This window comes from Aulonocara sp. 'chitande type north' Nkhata Bay, linkage group LG19, assembly GCF_057382095.1.
Source record: "Aulonocara sp. 'chitande type north' Nkhata Bay isolate Kocher_YH1m ecotype deep benthic linkage group LG19, A_spYH_male_GT1.1, whole genome shotgun sequence".
NCBI lineage: Eukaryota > Metazoa > Chordata > Actinopteri > Cichliformes > Cichlidae > Aulonocara > Aulonocara sp. 'chitande type north' Nkhata Bay.
The window spans coordinates 907,008-922,949 of NC_141362.1; the positions used below are offsets into that span (position 1 = coordinate 907,008).

General features: G+C 42.2%; 1 protein-coding gene across 2 annotated transcripts in view; it reads right to left on the reverse strand.

Moving 5' to 3' along the window:
• Positions 1-3,456: 3,456 nt before the first annotated feature.
• galcb (galactosylceramidase b) overlaps positions 3,457-15,942 on the reverse strand; it is a 47,392-nt gene continuing 34,906 nt past the window's right edge. For both annotated transcript variants that reach the window (XM_086274722.1, XM_086274723.1), the window contains exons 15-17: positions 15,758-15,921; positions 5,004-5,080; positions 3,457-4,369 (exon numbers count right to left, since the gene is read on the reverse strand). In XM_086274722.1, the coding sequence (XP_086130848.1) occupies positions 4,226-4,369; positions 5,004-5,080; positions 15,758-15,921 (385 nt within the window). In that variant the 3' untranslated portion in view covers positions 3,457-4,225. The remainder of the gene's footprint in view (positions 4,370-5,003; positions 5,081-15,757; positions 15,922-15,942) is intronic.

Sequence of the window (15,942 nt, forward strand, 5' to 3'; positions counted from 1 at the left end):
TTTTTAAAAACTCCGGCCAGGGTGGATATTTTTGAAAACTCCGTTTTTGCATTTACGTGTGGACTAGAAAAACTGAGAAAACACAGCGTCAAAGGTGTGCGCATTTTTTTACGTCACGCTGTGTGCCACGTTATTGTTTCGGTGAAATGAATTTCTACAATACTGTTACTGTTAATTCTACTCTCTGCAGTGTTTAAATGCTTACATATACACAAAGTTACTATCCGTCCACACATACGACTCGGTTCTGCTTCTATGCCCCAGCTTTGTTTACTTTTTCCCACCGAGGCTTCTAGACTTCTGATTGGCCAACATTTCTGCACGGTTAGGAATCTAGCTCCACCTGCTGCTTTGGCATGTTCATAGCAGCGTTTTCCTTCATTTCTGCCTTTATGTGTGGACGGAAAATCTCCGTTTTCAAAAATACCCGTGTACGTGTGGACGTAGCCTCAGTCTCTGACTGGAAGCGCTAATTCGTCATTCGGCTTTTGTCAGACTAAAGTAACTGTTAAAACTGTTTGAAAAGCTAAGCTATACAACAAGGAGAGATTGAGAATTTCCTTTTAGTTCTCAGTTTATTTGATATTGACAAAAGTTAGTCAGTTTTGTCTGTTCTTCTGTAAAACAAACTAAGATTTATTTTTAGAATTATTATTTTGTTTCTAAGTGGAATTGACAATTTAGTCTGTTTCGTTTGTTCTATTTTGAAACTTAAACGCTTTAGCGGCTGCCTTTTGTGTAGTTTGCAATATTTGCCTTTATTTATCTGAAAAAGTCTCATGTTCCTTAAGTACATCTACCCTGTTGAACTTATTATGGGAAATAAATATTTAAATAAAAACAAGCTGCTGATTATTTAAAATTTTACTTGTGAGCAACGGCACATTTAAATCTTACAAATATAGTTATTTGGCTTATATCGTGATATATATCGTTATCGCCTGAAATGAAAAAAACATATCGTGATATGAAAAAATCTTATATCGCCCAGCTCTACTACAAAGTCAGGAAAGTAGTGTCAAAAAGTCATTAGCTATCTGGATTTATAGTCACACTCATTAATTTATTAATGTACAATGTAGAAAAGCACTACAGATGTCACACTACCCTAGAGGGCACTTGTACTGAATGATTTGGGTCAGTGAGTGTGTGAGATGACTTATTTGATGCCAATATTTAAAAGTTGTAACTTTAGTAAAAACTTAACTGAAAACATGCAAATCACTACTTATTATGTGTACTGTACATTTATTTCAACCCATTTTAATGAATGTTTAATATTTAACATTTTTCAGCTTCACCTCCTGCTAAAAGTTCTACACTAGCAGCTGGACCATCCTCTGCTGACAGTGTCGATGCTGGATCAGTCCCAGACCCAGAGGCTCTAAACGAGGAATTTATTCTTCAGGCACAACAATAAAACAGGCATCTGTAACCAGAACAGTTACAGATGCCTGTTGCCACCAAGGTGTTACTGCGCCAAGACCAAATCCTCCTCTACCCTGTTGGACGTGACCACATCACAGTGCCGAAGAGCGGATTTCGCCTGTAGCACAGATGTGGCTGTGGTCCACCTCCTCCCCGTTGCTAGGGTGGGAGCAGTGCCTCTCACTATGGGGTCCCGGGAGCCCGTGAGTGACATCTCAAGCCTTACTTTTGCACATTTAATCTCCTCAACCAGGCTAGGGATAGGCAATGACAGTATCCCGTCGCTGTAGAGTCCAACGCTGCTGAGGCATTTGGGAAGTCCGAGCCACTTCTTAATGTAGGAGCTCACTAGCCTCTCTAGTTGATTGGCATGATTGAGTGAGACCTCGTACATTGTCAGCGGCCACAGTAGTCTGGGTAATAACCCAAACTGGAAGCACCAGAGCTTCAGTTTCCCTGGGAGTGCAGTGTTGTTAATCTGCTTGAGGTCATCAGCCAAGATCTGCCTTAGTTGTTCTAGTTGCCACGTATCATTGAGGTCTGCATTATACCACCATCCCAGGCTCTTTATGGGCTTCTCTAAGACTGCTGGAATTGGTTCTCCACTGATATAGAATTGCTAGGCTGTCAGTTTTCCTTTTATGATGGAGATACTGCAAGATTTACTTGGCTTAAACTCCATTTTTGCCCATTCTATGTTTTCCTGGAGCTTCTGTAGCAATCGCCTAGTACATGGTTTTGTTGTTGTAATGATGGTCATGTCATCCATGTAGGCCCTAATGGGTAGAAGACGAAGGCCACTCTTGAGTCTCTCACATCCCACTACCCACTGGGATACCTGCATAACCAACTCCATTGCCATGATAAATGCCAGAGGGGAAATTGTGCAGTCTGCCATAACTCCAATTTCCAGGTGCTGCCAAGGAAATTGGAGTTATTAGTTATTATTAGTTATTAGTGATGTGTGAATGATGAGCAATACCTTTGTAGAAAGGCAATTTATAAAGTTCGTCCATTTACTAGTATAAAGGGCAGATCTGCCAGATGCAATGTGGTACGTGCTGACCAACCCACTCAATATGCTGTCTACGTCTGAATATAGGTTTGAAACCTTATACCTTAAATTCCCCACCCCAAATAAAAAATAAAACTTCGTTTACGCCCATGGAGCTTAACCTAAACCTAAATCCTTGACTTTAATCCCACGATTTTTAACAGCTTCTGAGCTTTCTTAATATTATTATACATTTTAGTGGGGAACGCTGCCTTGTTTATTGTTGTGTCATGGAGCCTTATGCAAACTGCAAGAAAACAGAGGCAACTGTTGCTACTTTTTTTCCATCTTGTTCTGTGTGTGTAAGGTTCTTCAATGAAAATAGCTGCAGAGTAACTTGAAAGCTCTACTTTGGAGCTTGGAAGCCTGACACCGGACCAGCATGGAACAATGGAACTGTGAGAAGAGCTTGATGATTGGACTTTTCAACAACCCCAATCATGGTGCAAAGAAAGAACACAGATGTCATGAACAGCATGGAGTAGAGTGAGTGTTTAAAAAAACAAACACAAAAACAACACAAAAACAAAACATGTGATCACCTTTGGTAAGCCTGCTTAAATTCTCATATTCATGGGATGCAACAGTGTTATAAGAGTTTCTGAAATTAAGATTTCCATATCCTTTGGCCATGGTACTCAGAAGTTTACATTAGTTTGGACAATCTAGGACTGGAAAAATGAGTAAGACAAACACCTAGACCAGTAGTTTTCCCTGTCCTTCTCCACAGAATTTGTATATCTAATCCTAACCTGGAGATTCTACTGACTAAACCAAATCCCAGCGTTATTCCACTTTTGACAACTAGGGTATTCAAAGCACAGGGAATAAATCAGGATTGGACCCTAAATTTAGCTGATTTTAATGAATGTAAATTAAAATGTAGTGCTTGTGTTGCCATCTTAGGTTATCCTGGTGACTGTGCAGTTAGCTATATGGGAGTAGGGAGCAGACATGATTAATGGGGAGTCACGGATTACACTACACTTGTGGTTGGCTTTCTATTTGATTTATTCAAAGCAGTTAAGACAATATAAAGTCAAACTATAAAATCATTTACAATCACATCAAACAAAGTTCCAGGATTCAGTGCCATATGATATATTTTTTTCCTCCACATACACTGTATATAAAAAGATGGAGATGGAGGAAACCACCAAGACATTAAGTATTATTTCCGAGAAGCGTGGTGTGTTGAAACTTAGCTGTTTTGAAAACAGATGCAACAAATGAGGGGTGGAGCCCATTGAGGGAACTGAGGGATGCTCCTATGGTAGTGACAAGCCAACTACACGGCTAACACCAAATACTAATATGGTCATTTGATTCTAACACCAGGCTATAAGGCACATCCTGTACAAGTGTGATGGATTCTGATGTGCTACAAACACACGATTCACTACAAGTTATGCCCCAAAACAATTCCAGCCTTATCTTGAAGTCTTGGCATCTCTTCAAAGAAAGGTCTTAAACCAGTGTTTTGTTGGCTGTGAGCTGTAGAAAGACATTAATTTCTGTTCAGGACTGAGGTTTGATATGACAGGATCATTCCAACAAAAAAAAACACAGTGATGCATAATTACATGGTAATTAAATACTATAACCCATTTCTGTCAATACATCGCCCAAAATTTTACACACAACATTATTATGCTTGAAGCTATCGGCTGTAAAGTACTAATCAAGTCCATAAATGAATCAGGACATTCAGCATAGTGTAAATCATGATTTAAAGTTAATTCATCACTCAGCCACCAAAGCAAAGTTATCAAACTGGGCCAGTTCAAATGAGCGTGTTCCTATGGCAGCCCAGCCAGCCTTTGGGGTCAGTATCACAGCATTCTTCCACAGAGGGTATCCATTCAGTGACCCTGATGCATACTGTCCCTACAGTAAAGAGAAAAACATCTTTACATTTTCAAATCCGCGCAAAAAGATAGACTTTTCATAGGTTAATTCGTAAATTAATGTGGCTGTGACAAGACAGGCATATTGCTGAAATGTTCAGTTACAGTGTGTCAACACAATAACCTACACCAGAAAGGACTGTTCCTGCACAGCTACCAGCAAGCAGGACTGATTACTGCCCCAGTTAACTGTGTCGTCAAGGTTATAATCCTTCACTTTTATTTTGTCTTCATATATGATCACAAACTGTTTACCTTGCCTTTTTTCAGAACAACCTCAAGTGTGACGTCTGTTATTTCTTGATTTTGACATACTGTATTAACACACCTACAAATCTACAAATCACCTAAAAAACAAACAAACCTCCATATAAAATCCAAGTAGGAAAAAGGCAGATTTTTTGCTCTGTCTTGCTAATACATCATCTTAAATCTCTCATGTGATTTAGATGCTGACTCAAAATACTATTGATAATGAGAGTAGCTAATCTGAGTTGATCTAATCTCCACGTCCTAACATGGTTTATTGGATTACAAACTCCTTTAATCATCATAACAGTGGAAGAAGTGAGAGTATAAAGAAACATTAGAAATAGTAAAAAGTGTCTACTTACTTTTACAGTGAGTGACAAGGTGTACCAGCTATGTACCTCAGTACCAGACTGTCCCTCTGCAAGTACAGTCTCGCCAACTGTTGACAAAAGAACAGTGATGAGAGGCACAGAAACAACAAACTGTCCAACTATGGAAATTATGGAGAAACTGTCTACGAAATAAAAGACTATAAGTGATGATTTTGGTTTTCAGTTTGGAGTTAAGTGTGATGAACCAATTCAATTCTATTTTATTTATACAGTGCCAAATCTTAACAGCAGTGGCCTCAAGTTTCTTTGTCAGTACTGTCAGTACTCTTGCTGCAGGATTTTGGATCATCTGAAGGCTTTTCGGGGAGTTTTTAGGACATCCTGATAATAATGAATTACAGTATAGTATGCCTTCTAATGACACTTCCTAAAGAAAGCAGGCATAATGTACATACAATTAGCCTAAGCATAGAGCCCTGTGGAACTCCATAATTAACCTTACTGTATGAAGACGACGACTCCTTAACAGGAAAAATTGGAGTCTACAGGGAGTGCAGAATTATTAGGCAAATGAGTATTTTGTCCACATCATCCTCTTCATGCATGTTGTCTTACTCCAAGCTGTATAGGCTCGAAAGCCTGCTACCAATTAAGCATATTAGGTGATGTGCATCTCTGTAATGAGAAGGGGTGTGGTCTAATGACATCAACACCCTATATCAGGTGTGCATAATTATTAGGCAACGTCCTTTCCTTTGGCAAAATGGGTCAAAAGAAGGACTTGACAGGCTCAGAAAAGTCAAAAATAGTGAGATATCTTGCAGAGGGATGCAGCAGTCTCAAAATTGCAAAGCTTCTGAAGCGTGATCATTGAACAATCAAGCGTTTCATTCAAAATAGTCACCAGGGTCGCAAGAAGCGTGTGGAAAAACCAAGGCGCAAAATAACTGCCCATGAACTGAGAAAAGTCAAGCGCGCAGCTGCCAAGATGCCACTTGCCACCAGTTTGGCCATATTTCAGAGCTGCAACATCACTGGAGTGCCCAAAAGCACAAGGTGTGCAATACTCAGAGACATGGCCAAGGTAAGAAAGGCTGAAAGACGACCACCACTGAACAAGACACACAAGCTGAAACGTCAAGACTGGGCCAAGAAATATCTCAAGACTGGTTTTTCTAAGGTTTTATAGACTGATGAAATGAGAGTGAGTCTTGATGGGCCAGATGGATGGGCCCGTGGCTGGATTGGTAAAGGGCAGAGAGCTCTAGCAAGACGCCAGCAAGGTGGAGGTGGAGTACTGGTTTGGGCTGGTATCATCATAGATGAGCTTGTGGGGCCCCCACACTCCCTAGCAGATCATTACATGGAGAAACCTTTGGAATGCAAGCATGCTGATCCACACAGGTATGCACACATGGGTATTCACAGACACGGACTAAAGCTTTCTTGGCTGCTGCCTCAAAGCACACTGTGCGCTGTCTATCTTGCGTGCTGCACAATATCGTTTATTATTTAGTAAATATTGATATCTATGACTAGCTAGTTTATTGTGATGGTGCTTTGTTTTCTCTATTATTATGTTGCTCTTTGTTGTTTGCTGTCTCCTCTGTTTGTTTTTTTTGTTTGTTTTTTTTTTTTTTTTTTCTCCATACAGGTGACCCAGGAGTTCTTTTTTTTTTTCTCTCTCTTCCCCCCCCTTCTCACCGTCTCTTCTCCTCTTTGGTTTTCTTTCTTTCTCTCCCCCTCTCTCTCTCATTCATTCCCCCTGTCCTATTTATTAAAAAAAAAAAAAAAAAAAAAAAAAAATGACAAAGGATGAACTGAAGCTCTGCCATCACGTAATGTCGCATACTGCTGTTTCTGATGTCATTTAAAAAAAAAAAAAAAAAAAAAGATGAGCTTGTGGGGCCTTTTCGGGTTGAGGATGGAGTCGAGCTCAATTCCCAGTCCTACTGCCAGTTTCTGGAAGACACCTTCTTCAAGCAGTGGTACAGGAAGAAGTCTGCATCCTTCAAGAAAAACATGATTTTCATGCAGGACAATGCTCCATCACACGCGTCCAAGTACTCCACAGCGTGGCTGGCAAGAAAGGGTATAAAAGAAGAAAAACTAATGACATGGCCTCCTTGTTCACCTGATCTGAACCCCATTGAGAACCTGTGGTCCATCATCAAATGTGAGATTTACAAGGAGGGAAAACAGTACACCTCTCTGAACAGTGTCTGGGAGGCTGTGGTTGCTGCTGCACGCAATGTTGATGGTGAACAGATCAAAACACTGACAGAATCCATGGATGGCAGGCTTTTGAGTGTCCTTGCAAAGAAAGGTGGCTATATTGGTCGCTGATTTGTTTTTGTTTTGTTTTTGAATGTCAGAAATGTATATTTGTGAATGTGGAGATGTTATATTGGTTTCACTGGTAAAAAGAAATAATTGAAATAGGTATATATTTGTTTTTTGTTAAGTTGCCTAATAATTATGCACAGTAATCGTCACCTGCACACACAGATATCCCCCTGAAATAGCTAAAAATAAAAACAAACTAAAAACTACTTCCAAAAACATTCAGCTTTGATATTAATGAGTTTTTTGGGTTCATTGAGAACATGGTTGTTGTTCAAAAATAAAATTATTCCTCAAAAATACAACTTGCCTAATAATTCTGCACTCCCTGTATTAGATGAATGTAATTCAAACCACTGCAGTGCAGTCAGCCATGGAGCTACTCCAGCGCTCGATTAATAAACAGCTAACAACGCACCCGGACTGCGCTGTGACCATGGCAGGAGATTTTAACCATGCAAACCTGAAATCTGTCCTGCCTGGATTCTTTAAAAACTTGAGCTTCCCAACAAGCGAAAACAACACACTTGACCAGGTCTACACCAACATCCCAGATGCTTACAAAGCCACCCCACTGCCTCATCTTGGACTCTCAGACCATCTCTCTCTGTCCCTGATCCCTCCCTTTAAACCTCTAATTCAAAGACAAAAACCATCTGTAAAAACAGTACGAGAGTAGACCATGGAAGCCACCACGGCCCTACAAAACTGTTTTGATAACATGAATTGGAGTGCATTTGCAGAAGGATCAGACTTGGGGGGCCACACATCTGCTGTACTCTCATTCATCAACTTCTGTAGCGAGAGTGTAACAACAACAAAGACTGTTAAAGTGTTCCCGAACCAGAAGCCATGGCTCAACAGTGAGGTGCGAGCCCTACTAAGAGCATGGGACAGTGCCTTCAAATCAGGAGACCAACAAAGAGGCACGCCAATCTCTGCTTAAACGCATAAAAGAAGCCAAGCGGAAATACAAACAGTGCATCAAGGAACACTTTAACACAAACAATTCCAGAAACATGTGGCAGGGGATCAAGACACTCACTGGCTACAAGGACAGTCGCCCACAAACTCCCCGGACATCACCTTACCTGACACCCTAAACCAGTTTTTTGCCCGCTTTGACCAACAAAACAGGGACACCAACACCCATCCTGCTGTTTCAGAGAGGGACGACATGCTTTAACTGCTCTAATAGAATATTATGGGCAATAGTGATGTGTCGTTCGCGAACGAAATGGCTCTTAGAGTCGACTCTTTGAAGTGAACGACGCGAGCCGGCTCCTTATCGCGAGCCGTGGGGTTGTTTTTCTTTCTCTCACCCTCTCTCTCTCTCGCACCTTTTTTCCGCTTCACTCCGCATTCGAGGCTTGTACTTTGTGCTGGGAAGAGGGGGGAGGGGCGGTAGTTACACTTGCAGTAGCACAGGAACAGAGCGGGAGAGAAAGAGAGCCAGGGACAATAACGTCACATTAGAAAGGTATAGTAATCATCCACAACTATTTTCAGTTGCGGATGATAATGGATTCAGAAAGCTTATTCATGCAGGCCCATATGACAGAATATGCAAGCTCTTTTTGTTTTTATATTTTAATTTATATTTAATTGTGTTGTGGTTTGCAGTGTTTTGTGTTGTTTCACTTTAAAATTGTTTAAAAGGAAAAAGCTGAAAATTTAAATTGTTAAAAGTTTAAAATGTAAATAGTTGGTTTTTGTATTATATGATTTCAAAGGAGCTTGCAAAGAAAAGCGTCTGGACTTCTTTAAGTTGCTTGAAGACGTTTCACCTCTCATCCGAGAAGCTTCTTCAGTTCTAAGGTCAAATGGTGGAGAGTCCCAGATATAAACCTAGTGGGAGTAACCCCCCACAGAGGGACAAAAGGACCCCCTGATGATCCTCTATTCGCCTGAGCCAAGGTGTGAAACTGGGTGTGGGTCCCAATCAGCCAGAGTTTCGGGTGAGTTCATTGTGAAACCTGGCCCCACCTTATCATGCGAATTCCTGAGGTCAGATGGCCCAGGATGTGAGTGGGCGTTAAGGCGTCTGGGAAGGGATCTCAAAACTGGATTATAGATGGCAGAGAGTTGGTGTCGTAAACCCCCGCCTTTGTTCAAAGATGGTCGCTCACAGTGGACATAGATGGCTTCTTTCACTCCTCTTTCAAACCATCTGTCCTCTCTGTCCAAAATGTGAACATTGGCATCCTCGAAAGAGTGTCCTTTATCCTTAAGATGCAGAGGGACTGCTGAGTCTTGTCCTGTGGAGGTGGCTCTTCTGTGTTGTGCCATGCGCTTGTGAAGTGGCTGTTTGGTCTCTCCAATGTAGAGGTCTGAGCATTCCTCGCTGCACTGTACAGCATACACCACATTGTTAAGTTTGTGTTTTGGCGTTTTGTCTCCACCATTTGACCTTAGAACTGAAGAAGCTTCTCGGATGAGAGGTGAAACGTCTTCAAGCAACTTAAAGAAGTCCAGACGCTTTTCTTTGCAAGCTCCTTTGACTACGATGACCTGGATGACTGAGAAGCTTCACAGACATATTACAGTGGGGCAAAAAAGTATTTAGTCAGCCACCGATTGTGCAAGTTCCCCCACCTAAAATGATGACAGAGGTCAGTAATTTGCACCAGAGGTACACTTCAACTGTGAGAGACAGAATGTGAAAAAAAAAAAAATCCATGAATTCACATGGTAGGATTTGTAAAGAATTTATTCGTAAATTAGGGTGGAAAATAAGTATTTGGTCACCTCAAACAAGGGAAATCTCTGGCTCTCACAGACCTGTAACGTCGTCTGTAAGAAGCTTTTCTGTCCCCCACTCGTTACCTGTATGAATGGCACCTGTTTGAACTCATCATCTGTATAAAAGACACCTGTCCACAGCCTCAAACAGTCAGACTCCAAACTTCGCCATGGCCAAGACCAAAGAGCTTTCGAAGGACACCAGGAAAAGTATTGTAGACCTGCACCAGACTGGGAAGAGTGAATCTACAATAGGCAAGCAGCTTGGTGTGAAAAAATCAACTGTGGGAGCAATCGTCAGAAAATGGAAGACATACAAGACCACTGATAATCTCCCTCGATCTGGGGCTCCACGCAAGATCTCATCCCGTGGGGTCAAAATGATCATGAGAACGGTGAGCAAAGATCCCAGAACCACACGGGGGAACCTGGTGAATGACCTGCAGAGAGCTGGGACCAAAGTAACAAAGGTCACCATCAGTAACACACTACAACGGCAGGGAATCAAATCCCGCAGTGCCAGACGTGTTCCGCTGCTGAAGCCAGTGCATGTCCAGGCCCGTCTGAAGTTTGCCAGAGAGCACATGGATGATACAGCAGAGGATTGGGAGAATGTCATGTGGTCAGATGAAACCAAAGTAGAACTTTTTTGGTATAAACTCAACTCGTTGTGTTTGGAGGAAGAAGAATACTGAGTTGCATCCCAAGAACACCATACCTACTGTGAAGCATGGGGGTGGAAACATCATGCTATGGGGCTGTTTTTCTGCCAAGGGGACAGGAAGACTGATCCGTGTTAAGGACAGAATGAATGGGGCCATGTATCGTGAGATTTTGAGCCAAAACCTCCTTCCATCAGTGAGAACTTTGAAGATGAAACGAGGCTGGGTCTTCCAACATGACAATGATCCAAAACACACCGCCCAGGCAACAAAGGAGTGGCTCTGTAAAAAGAAGCATTTGAAAGTCCTGGAGTGGCCTAGCCAGTCTCCAGACCTCAACCCCATAGAAAATCTGTGGCGGGAGTTGAAAGTCCGTGTTGCTCGGCGACAGCCCCAAAACATTACTGCTCTCGAGAAGATCTGCATGGAGGAATGGGCCAAAATACCAGCTACTGTGTGTGCAAACCTGGTAAAGACCTATAGTAAACGTTTGACCTCTGTTATTGCCAACAAAGGTTATGTTACAAAGTATTGAGTTGTATTTTTCTTATTGACCAAATACTTATTTTCCACCCTGATTTACGAATAAATTCTTTACAAATCCTACCATGTGGATTCATGGATTTTTTTTTCACATTCTGTCTCTCACAGTTGAAGTGTACCTCTGGTGAAAATTACTGACCTCTGTCATCATTTTAGGTGGGGGAACTTGCACAATCGGTGGCTGACTAAATACTTTTTTGCCCCACTGTATATGATTTATTTATTACATTTTATGTGGAGTGAATAAATAAAGTATATTTATGGTGGCCCTTAGAGACAAAGCACGTACAAACTCCAAAACATGTAAAAATTCCAAAACACATAAAAACCCAGAAGCATGTACAAACTCAGAATCACGTACAAACTCCAAAACACGTAAAAACCCAGAAGCATGTACAAACTCTGAAGCACATACAAAAGACAACAGAAGTGCTCCAGGATGCTAGGGCGCAGTGTTGAGCTTTTGTTACCTAGTGGCTACACAAGCCAGGAAGTATCAACAATCGGATTTGGTGTGTGGTAGTAAGTCAAGTCAAGTCAAGTTGGCTTTATTGTCACTTCAACCATATACAGTTAGTACACAGTGAAGCGAAACAACGTTCCTCCAGGACCAAGGTGCTACATGCAACATAAATTTACAACATAAATTAACAGAAAACACTAAACTAGCTAACTAAGAGGCCTAGTTAGCTGGCTAGCAGAGACAAGACAGACTGACCTAACATAGACTAACAAAGACTTCACGCCCCAAGGACCTCAACAGCTACAGGCCGGTGGCTCTGACATCCCACCTGATGAAGACCCTGGAGCGGTTGGTCCTGGCTCAGCTTCGGCGCCTAACAAGCTCATCACTGGACCCACTTCAGTTTGCCTACCAGCCTGGCATTGGAGCGGATGATGCCGTCATTCACCTCCTACATCGTTCCCTCGCTCACCTGGAGACCGCTGGAAGCACTGTGAGAATCATGTTCTTTGATTTCTCCAGTGCCTTCAACACTATTCTTCCCTCGGTTCTGAAGGACAAGCTGGAGAACTCTGGAGTGGACCATCACCTCACTACCTGGATTTTGGACTACCTCACCGACCGACCACAGTATGTGAGGACTCAGGGCTGTGTGTCGGACAGGGTCGTCTGCAGTACGGGGGCCCCACAGGGAACGGTTCTGGCTCCGTTCCTCTTCACCATCTACACTGCAGACTTCTCCCACAATTCCACCCAGTGCTTCCTGCAGAAGTTCTCTGATGACTCTGCAATAGTCGGCCTCATCACTGATGGGGACGACAAGGAGTACAGAGGACTGACTCAAGACTTTGTGGACTGGTGCCAGCTGAACTACCTCCAGATCAACGCCAGTAAAACCAAGGAACTGGTGGTAGACTTCCGCAGGCACAAGCATTCTCCACTGCAACCACTGAACATCCAGGGTATGGACATAGAGGCTGTGGACAGCTACAGGTACCTTGGTGTTCATCTGAACAACAGACTGGACTGGACTCATAACTCAGACGCCCTCTACAGGAAAGGGCAGAGCAGGTTGTACCTGCTGCGGAGACTCAGGTCGTTTGGGGTGGAGGGCCCACTCCTGAAGACCTTCTATGACTCTGTGGTGGCTTCTGCTATCTTTTATGGTGTGCTCTGCTGGGGCGGCAGCATCTCTGCTGGGGACAGGAAGAGACTGAACAGGGTGATCCGAAGGGCCAGCTCTGTTCTAGGATGCCCTCTGGACCCAGTGGAGGTGGTGAGTGACAGGAGAATGGCGGCTAAGCTGTCATCCCTGTTGGACAACGTCTCCCACCCCATGCAGCAGACTGTGACAGCACTGAGCAGCTCCTTCAGTGGGAGACTGCAGCACCCACGGTGTGGGACGGAGAGATTTCGCAGGTCTTTCCTCCCCACTGCTGTCAGACTCCACAACAAAGACTTTAACTGAACAAACACACACATCCACACATGTGCAATAACACTAAGTGCAATAATCTTTTCTGGCATCGTTGTATTTTTACTCAGTTGTATATAGCATTCGTATTCTATTTTTATCTTATTGTATATTTTTATTCTATTTTATTCTACTGTATATAGTATATTATTTTATTCTATTCTGTACAGTTGTGTACTGTATTTATTCTTATTGTATTCTAATTTTTGCGTCATAACTTTTGCACTGTCCACTTCCTGCTGTGACAAAACAAATTTCCCACGTGTGGGACTAATAAAGGTTATCTTATCTTATCTTAAATTACAACATAAATTAACAAAAACTAACTATCTAACTATCTAAGGAAGACTTTTTTTTTCTTGTTAACAGACAGCAGACAACAAAGTGCACGTGTAAATGTGCAAACAAGAGCAGCAAAGTGACAGTGTGACAAAAAAACACAACGTAACATAATAATAAGGTTTTGTGATGATGAGTTGAGGTAGAGGAGGAACAGTAAACATTCCTTAGTGTAGCAGCAAAAATTAGGAAGTAAAGAAGTTAGTGCAAAAAGTCCAGTAATAGGTTGGTGTGTACGATAGTTTGGTGGTGTAGGTCAGTGTGTTTGCACTTGTGTTGATTAGTCAGGGCAGTCTCAATGTTTTGAGGTAGTTGAGTTAAGCTGAGTGATAATGTGTGTGTGTGTGTGTGTGTGTGTGTGTGTGTGTGTGTGTGTGTGTTTATCAGTCCAGTCCCTTTTTGCTGAGGAGACGGATGGCTTGTGGAAAAAAGCTGTTGCACAGTCTGGATGTGTGTGCCCGAATGCTTCGGTACCTTTTTCCAGATGGCAGGAGTGTGAAGAGTGTGTGAGAGGGGTGTGTCCGATCAGCCACAATGCTGGTGCCTTTGCGAATGCAGCGTGTGGTGTAGATGTCCTCAATAGAGGGGAGAGAGACCCCGATGATCTTCTCTGCTGTTCCCACTATCCGCTGTAGGGTCTTGCAGTTCGATATGGCACAGTTCCCAAACCAGACAGTGATGCAGCCGCTCAGGATGCTCTCGATAGTTCCTCTATAGAAGGTGGTCAGGATCGGTGGTGGAAGCCGAGCCTTTCTCAGTCTTCTCAGAAAGAAGAGAAGCTGTTGGGCTTTCTTGTGCAGGGAGCTGGTGTTGAGCATGGAGAAGGACCTTGGCTGGTCCCAAGGTCCTTCTCCATGTGGACGCCCAGGAATTTGGTGCTGTCGACGATCTCCACAGAGGAGCCGTTGATGCTCAGCAGCCACATGCGCCGTGTGTCGCCACTGTCCTTGAAGTGGTTGTGGATTCTCTGGGCGTGTGCGCGCTTCGCCTCTCTGATGGCCCGAGAAAGTTCGGCCCTAGCTCTTCTAAGCGCCACTCCGATAATGAAAACAGTGGTGAATTCCCGTGGTAAATAAAAAGGTCTGCATCTAACAGTCACAAACTCCACCAGCGATAAGCAATAACTAGAAACTAGCACAGAGTTCTTGGACCATTTCGCGTTGATGTAAACACACAAGCCGCCACCGCGAGTCTTACCACACAGAGCTGCATTTCTGTCGGCGCAAAACGAGGCCAGCCCGTTTAGCTGAAACAGGTAAATGAACTTTTTTAAAAAAAAAAAATTTGAATATATGTGAGTGCTTGTCTATAAATACACAAACAATACACATATGCTTTCAATTGTGTAATTTAAGTGATCTAGGTAGCTCTGTTTTGGAAGTTCAGTTAACGCTAGAAATGTGTTTTGGAGTTTGTATATGCTTTAGAGTTTGCACGTGCTTTGTCTCTAGGGGCCACCGAAAATATATTTATATTTAAACATATATAAATAAAACCACTTTTTTACATTAGTAATTCCTTTTGCGCATAATTTTATATTATTGTTGATAATAAATTAATTAAAGCAACAAACCAACCTGAAGAGCCGGTTCTTTTTAGTGAGCCGAGCCGAAAGAGCCGGATCTCTAAAAAGAGCCGGAAATCCCATCACTAATGGGCAACAGTATGGAACGCTGTACTGAGATGATGTGCAACCTTAACTAATGCTGTTTCAGTACTTTGATAAGTTGTGAAACTTGACTGAAACTATTCTAATTTTATATTTGTGTTATGTCTTATGTTTTTATGATTATGTAAACTGCATGCTTTTATGTTACTTTTATTATTCTGCTGTGTACAGTGTCCTTGAGTGTTCTGAAAGGCGCCTTTTAAATAAAATGTATTATTATCATTTTTAATAAGAATCAACCCGCTGTAGATGATCAGTTACTTGTTTTAGGACTATTCTTTCAAAAATTTGAGAAAGAGTTGACAAATCTAATATTAATGTTAGGCCAATTTTCAAAAGGTTGAAGACTGGCCTAGAACTAGCTAAGACAGCGGGATCAAGTGATTGCTTTGTAAGTAATGGTTTAACTAGTGGAACATCAAAACCCTGTGGTACACAGCCCATTAATAAAGACAGATTGATCATTTTTTAAGACTCAATCATTAACTAATGGTAGGACATCTTTGATCATTCTTATAGAAGGTTGGAGCAGAGACAGATTGTACTGACCAAGATCATTGGTAACTTTGTAGGTGCCATCAGCAAACACCCAGAAGAAGACTCCTTTAGCACTGCGGATTGACTGTCCCCCTTTATCCACTCTGGCTGCTATGAACACACCACCAGCATTCATCTTCTCCATGAAGACGTCACATGTCACTGTCAGGCTCCGCCTGTATAAAATAACAATGTAA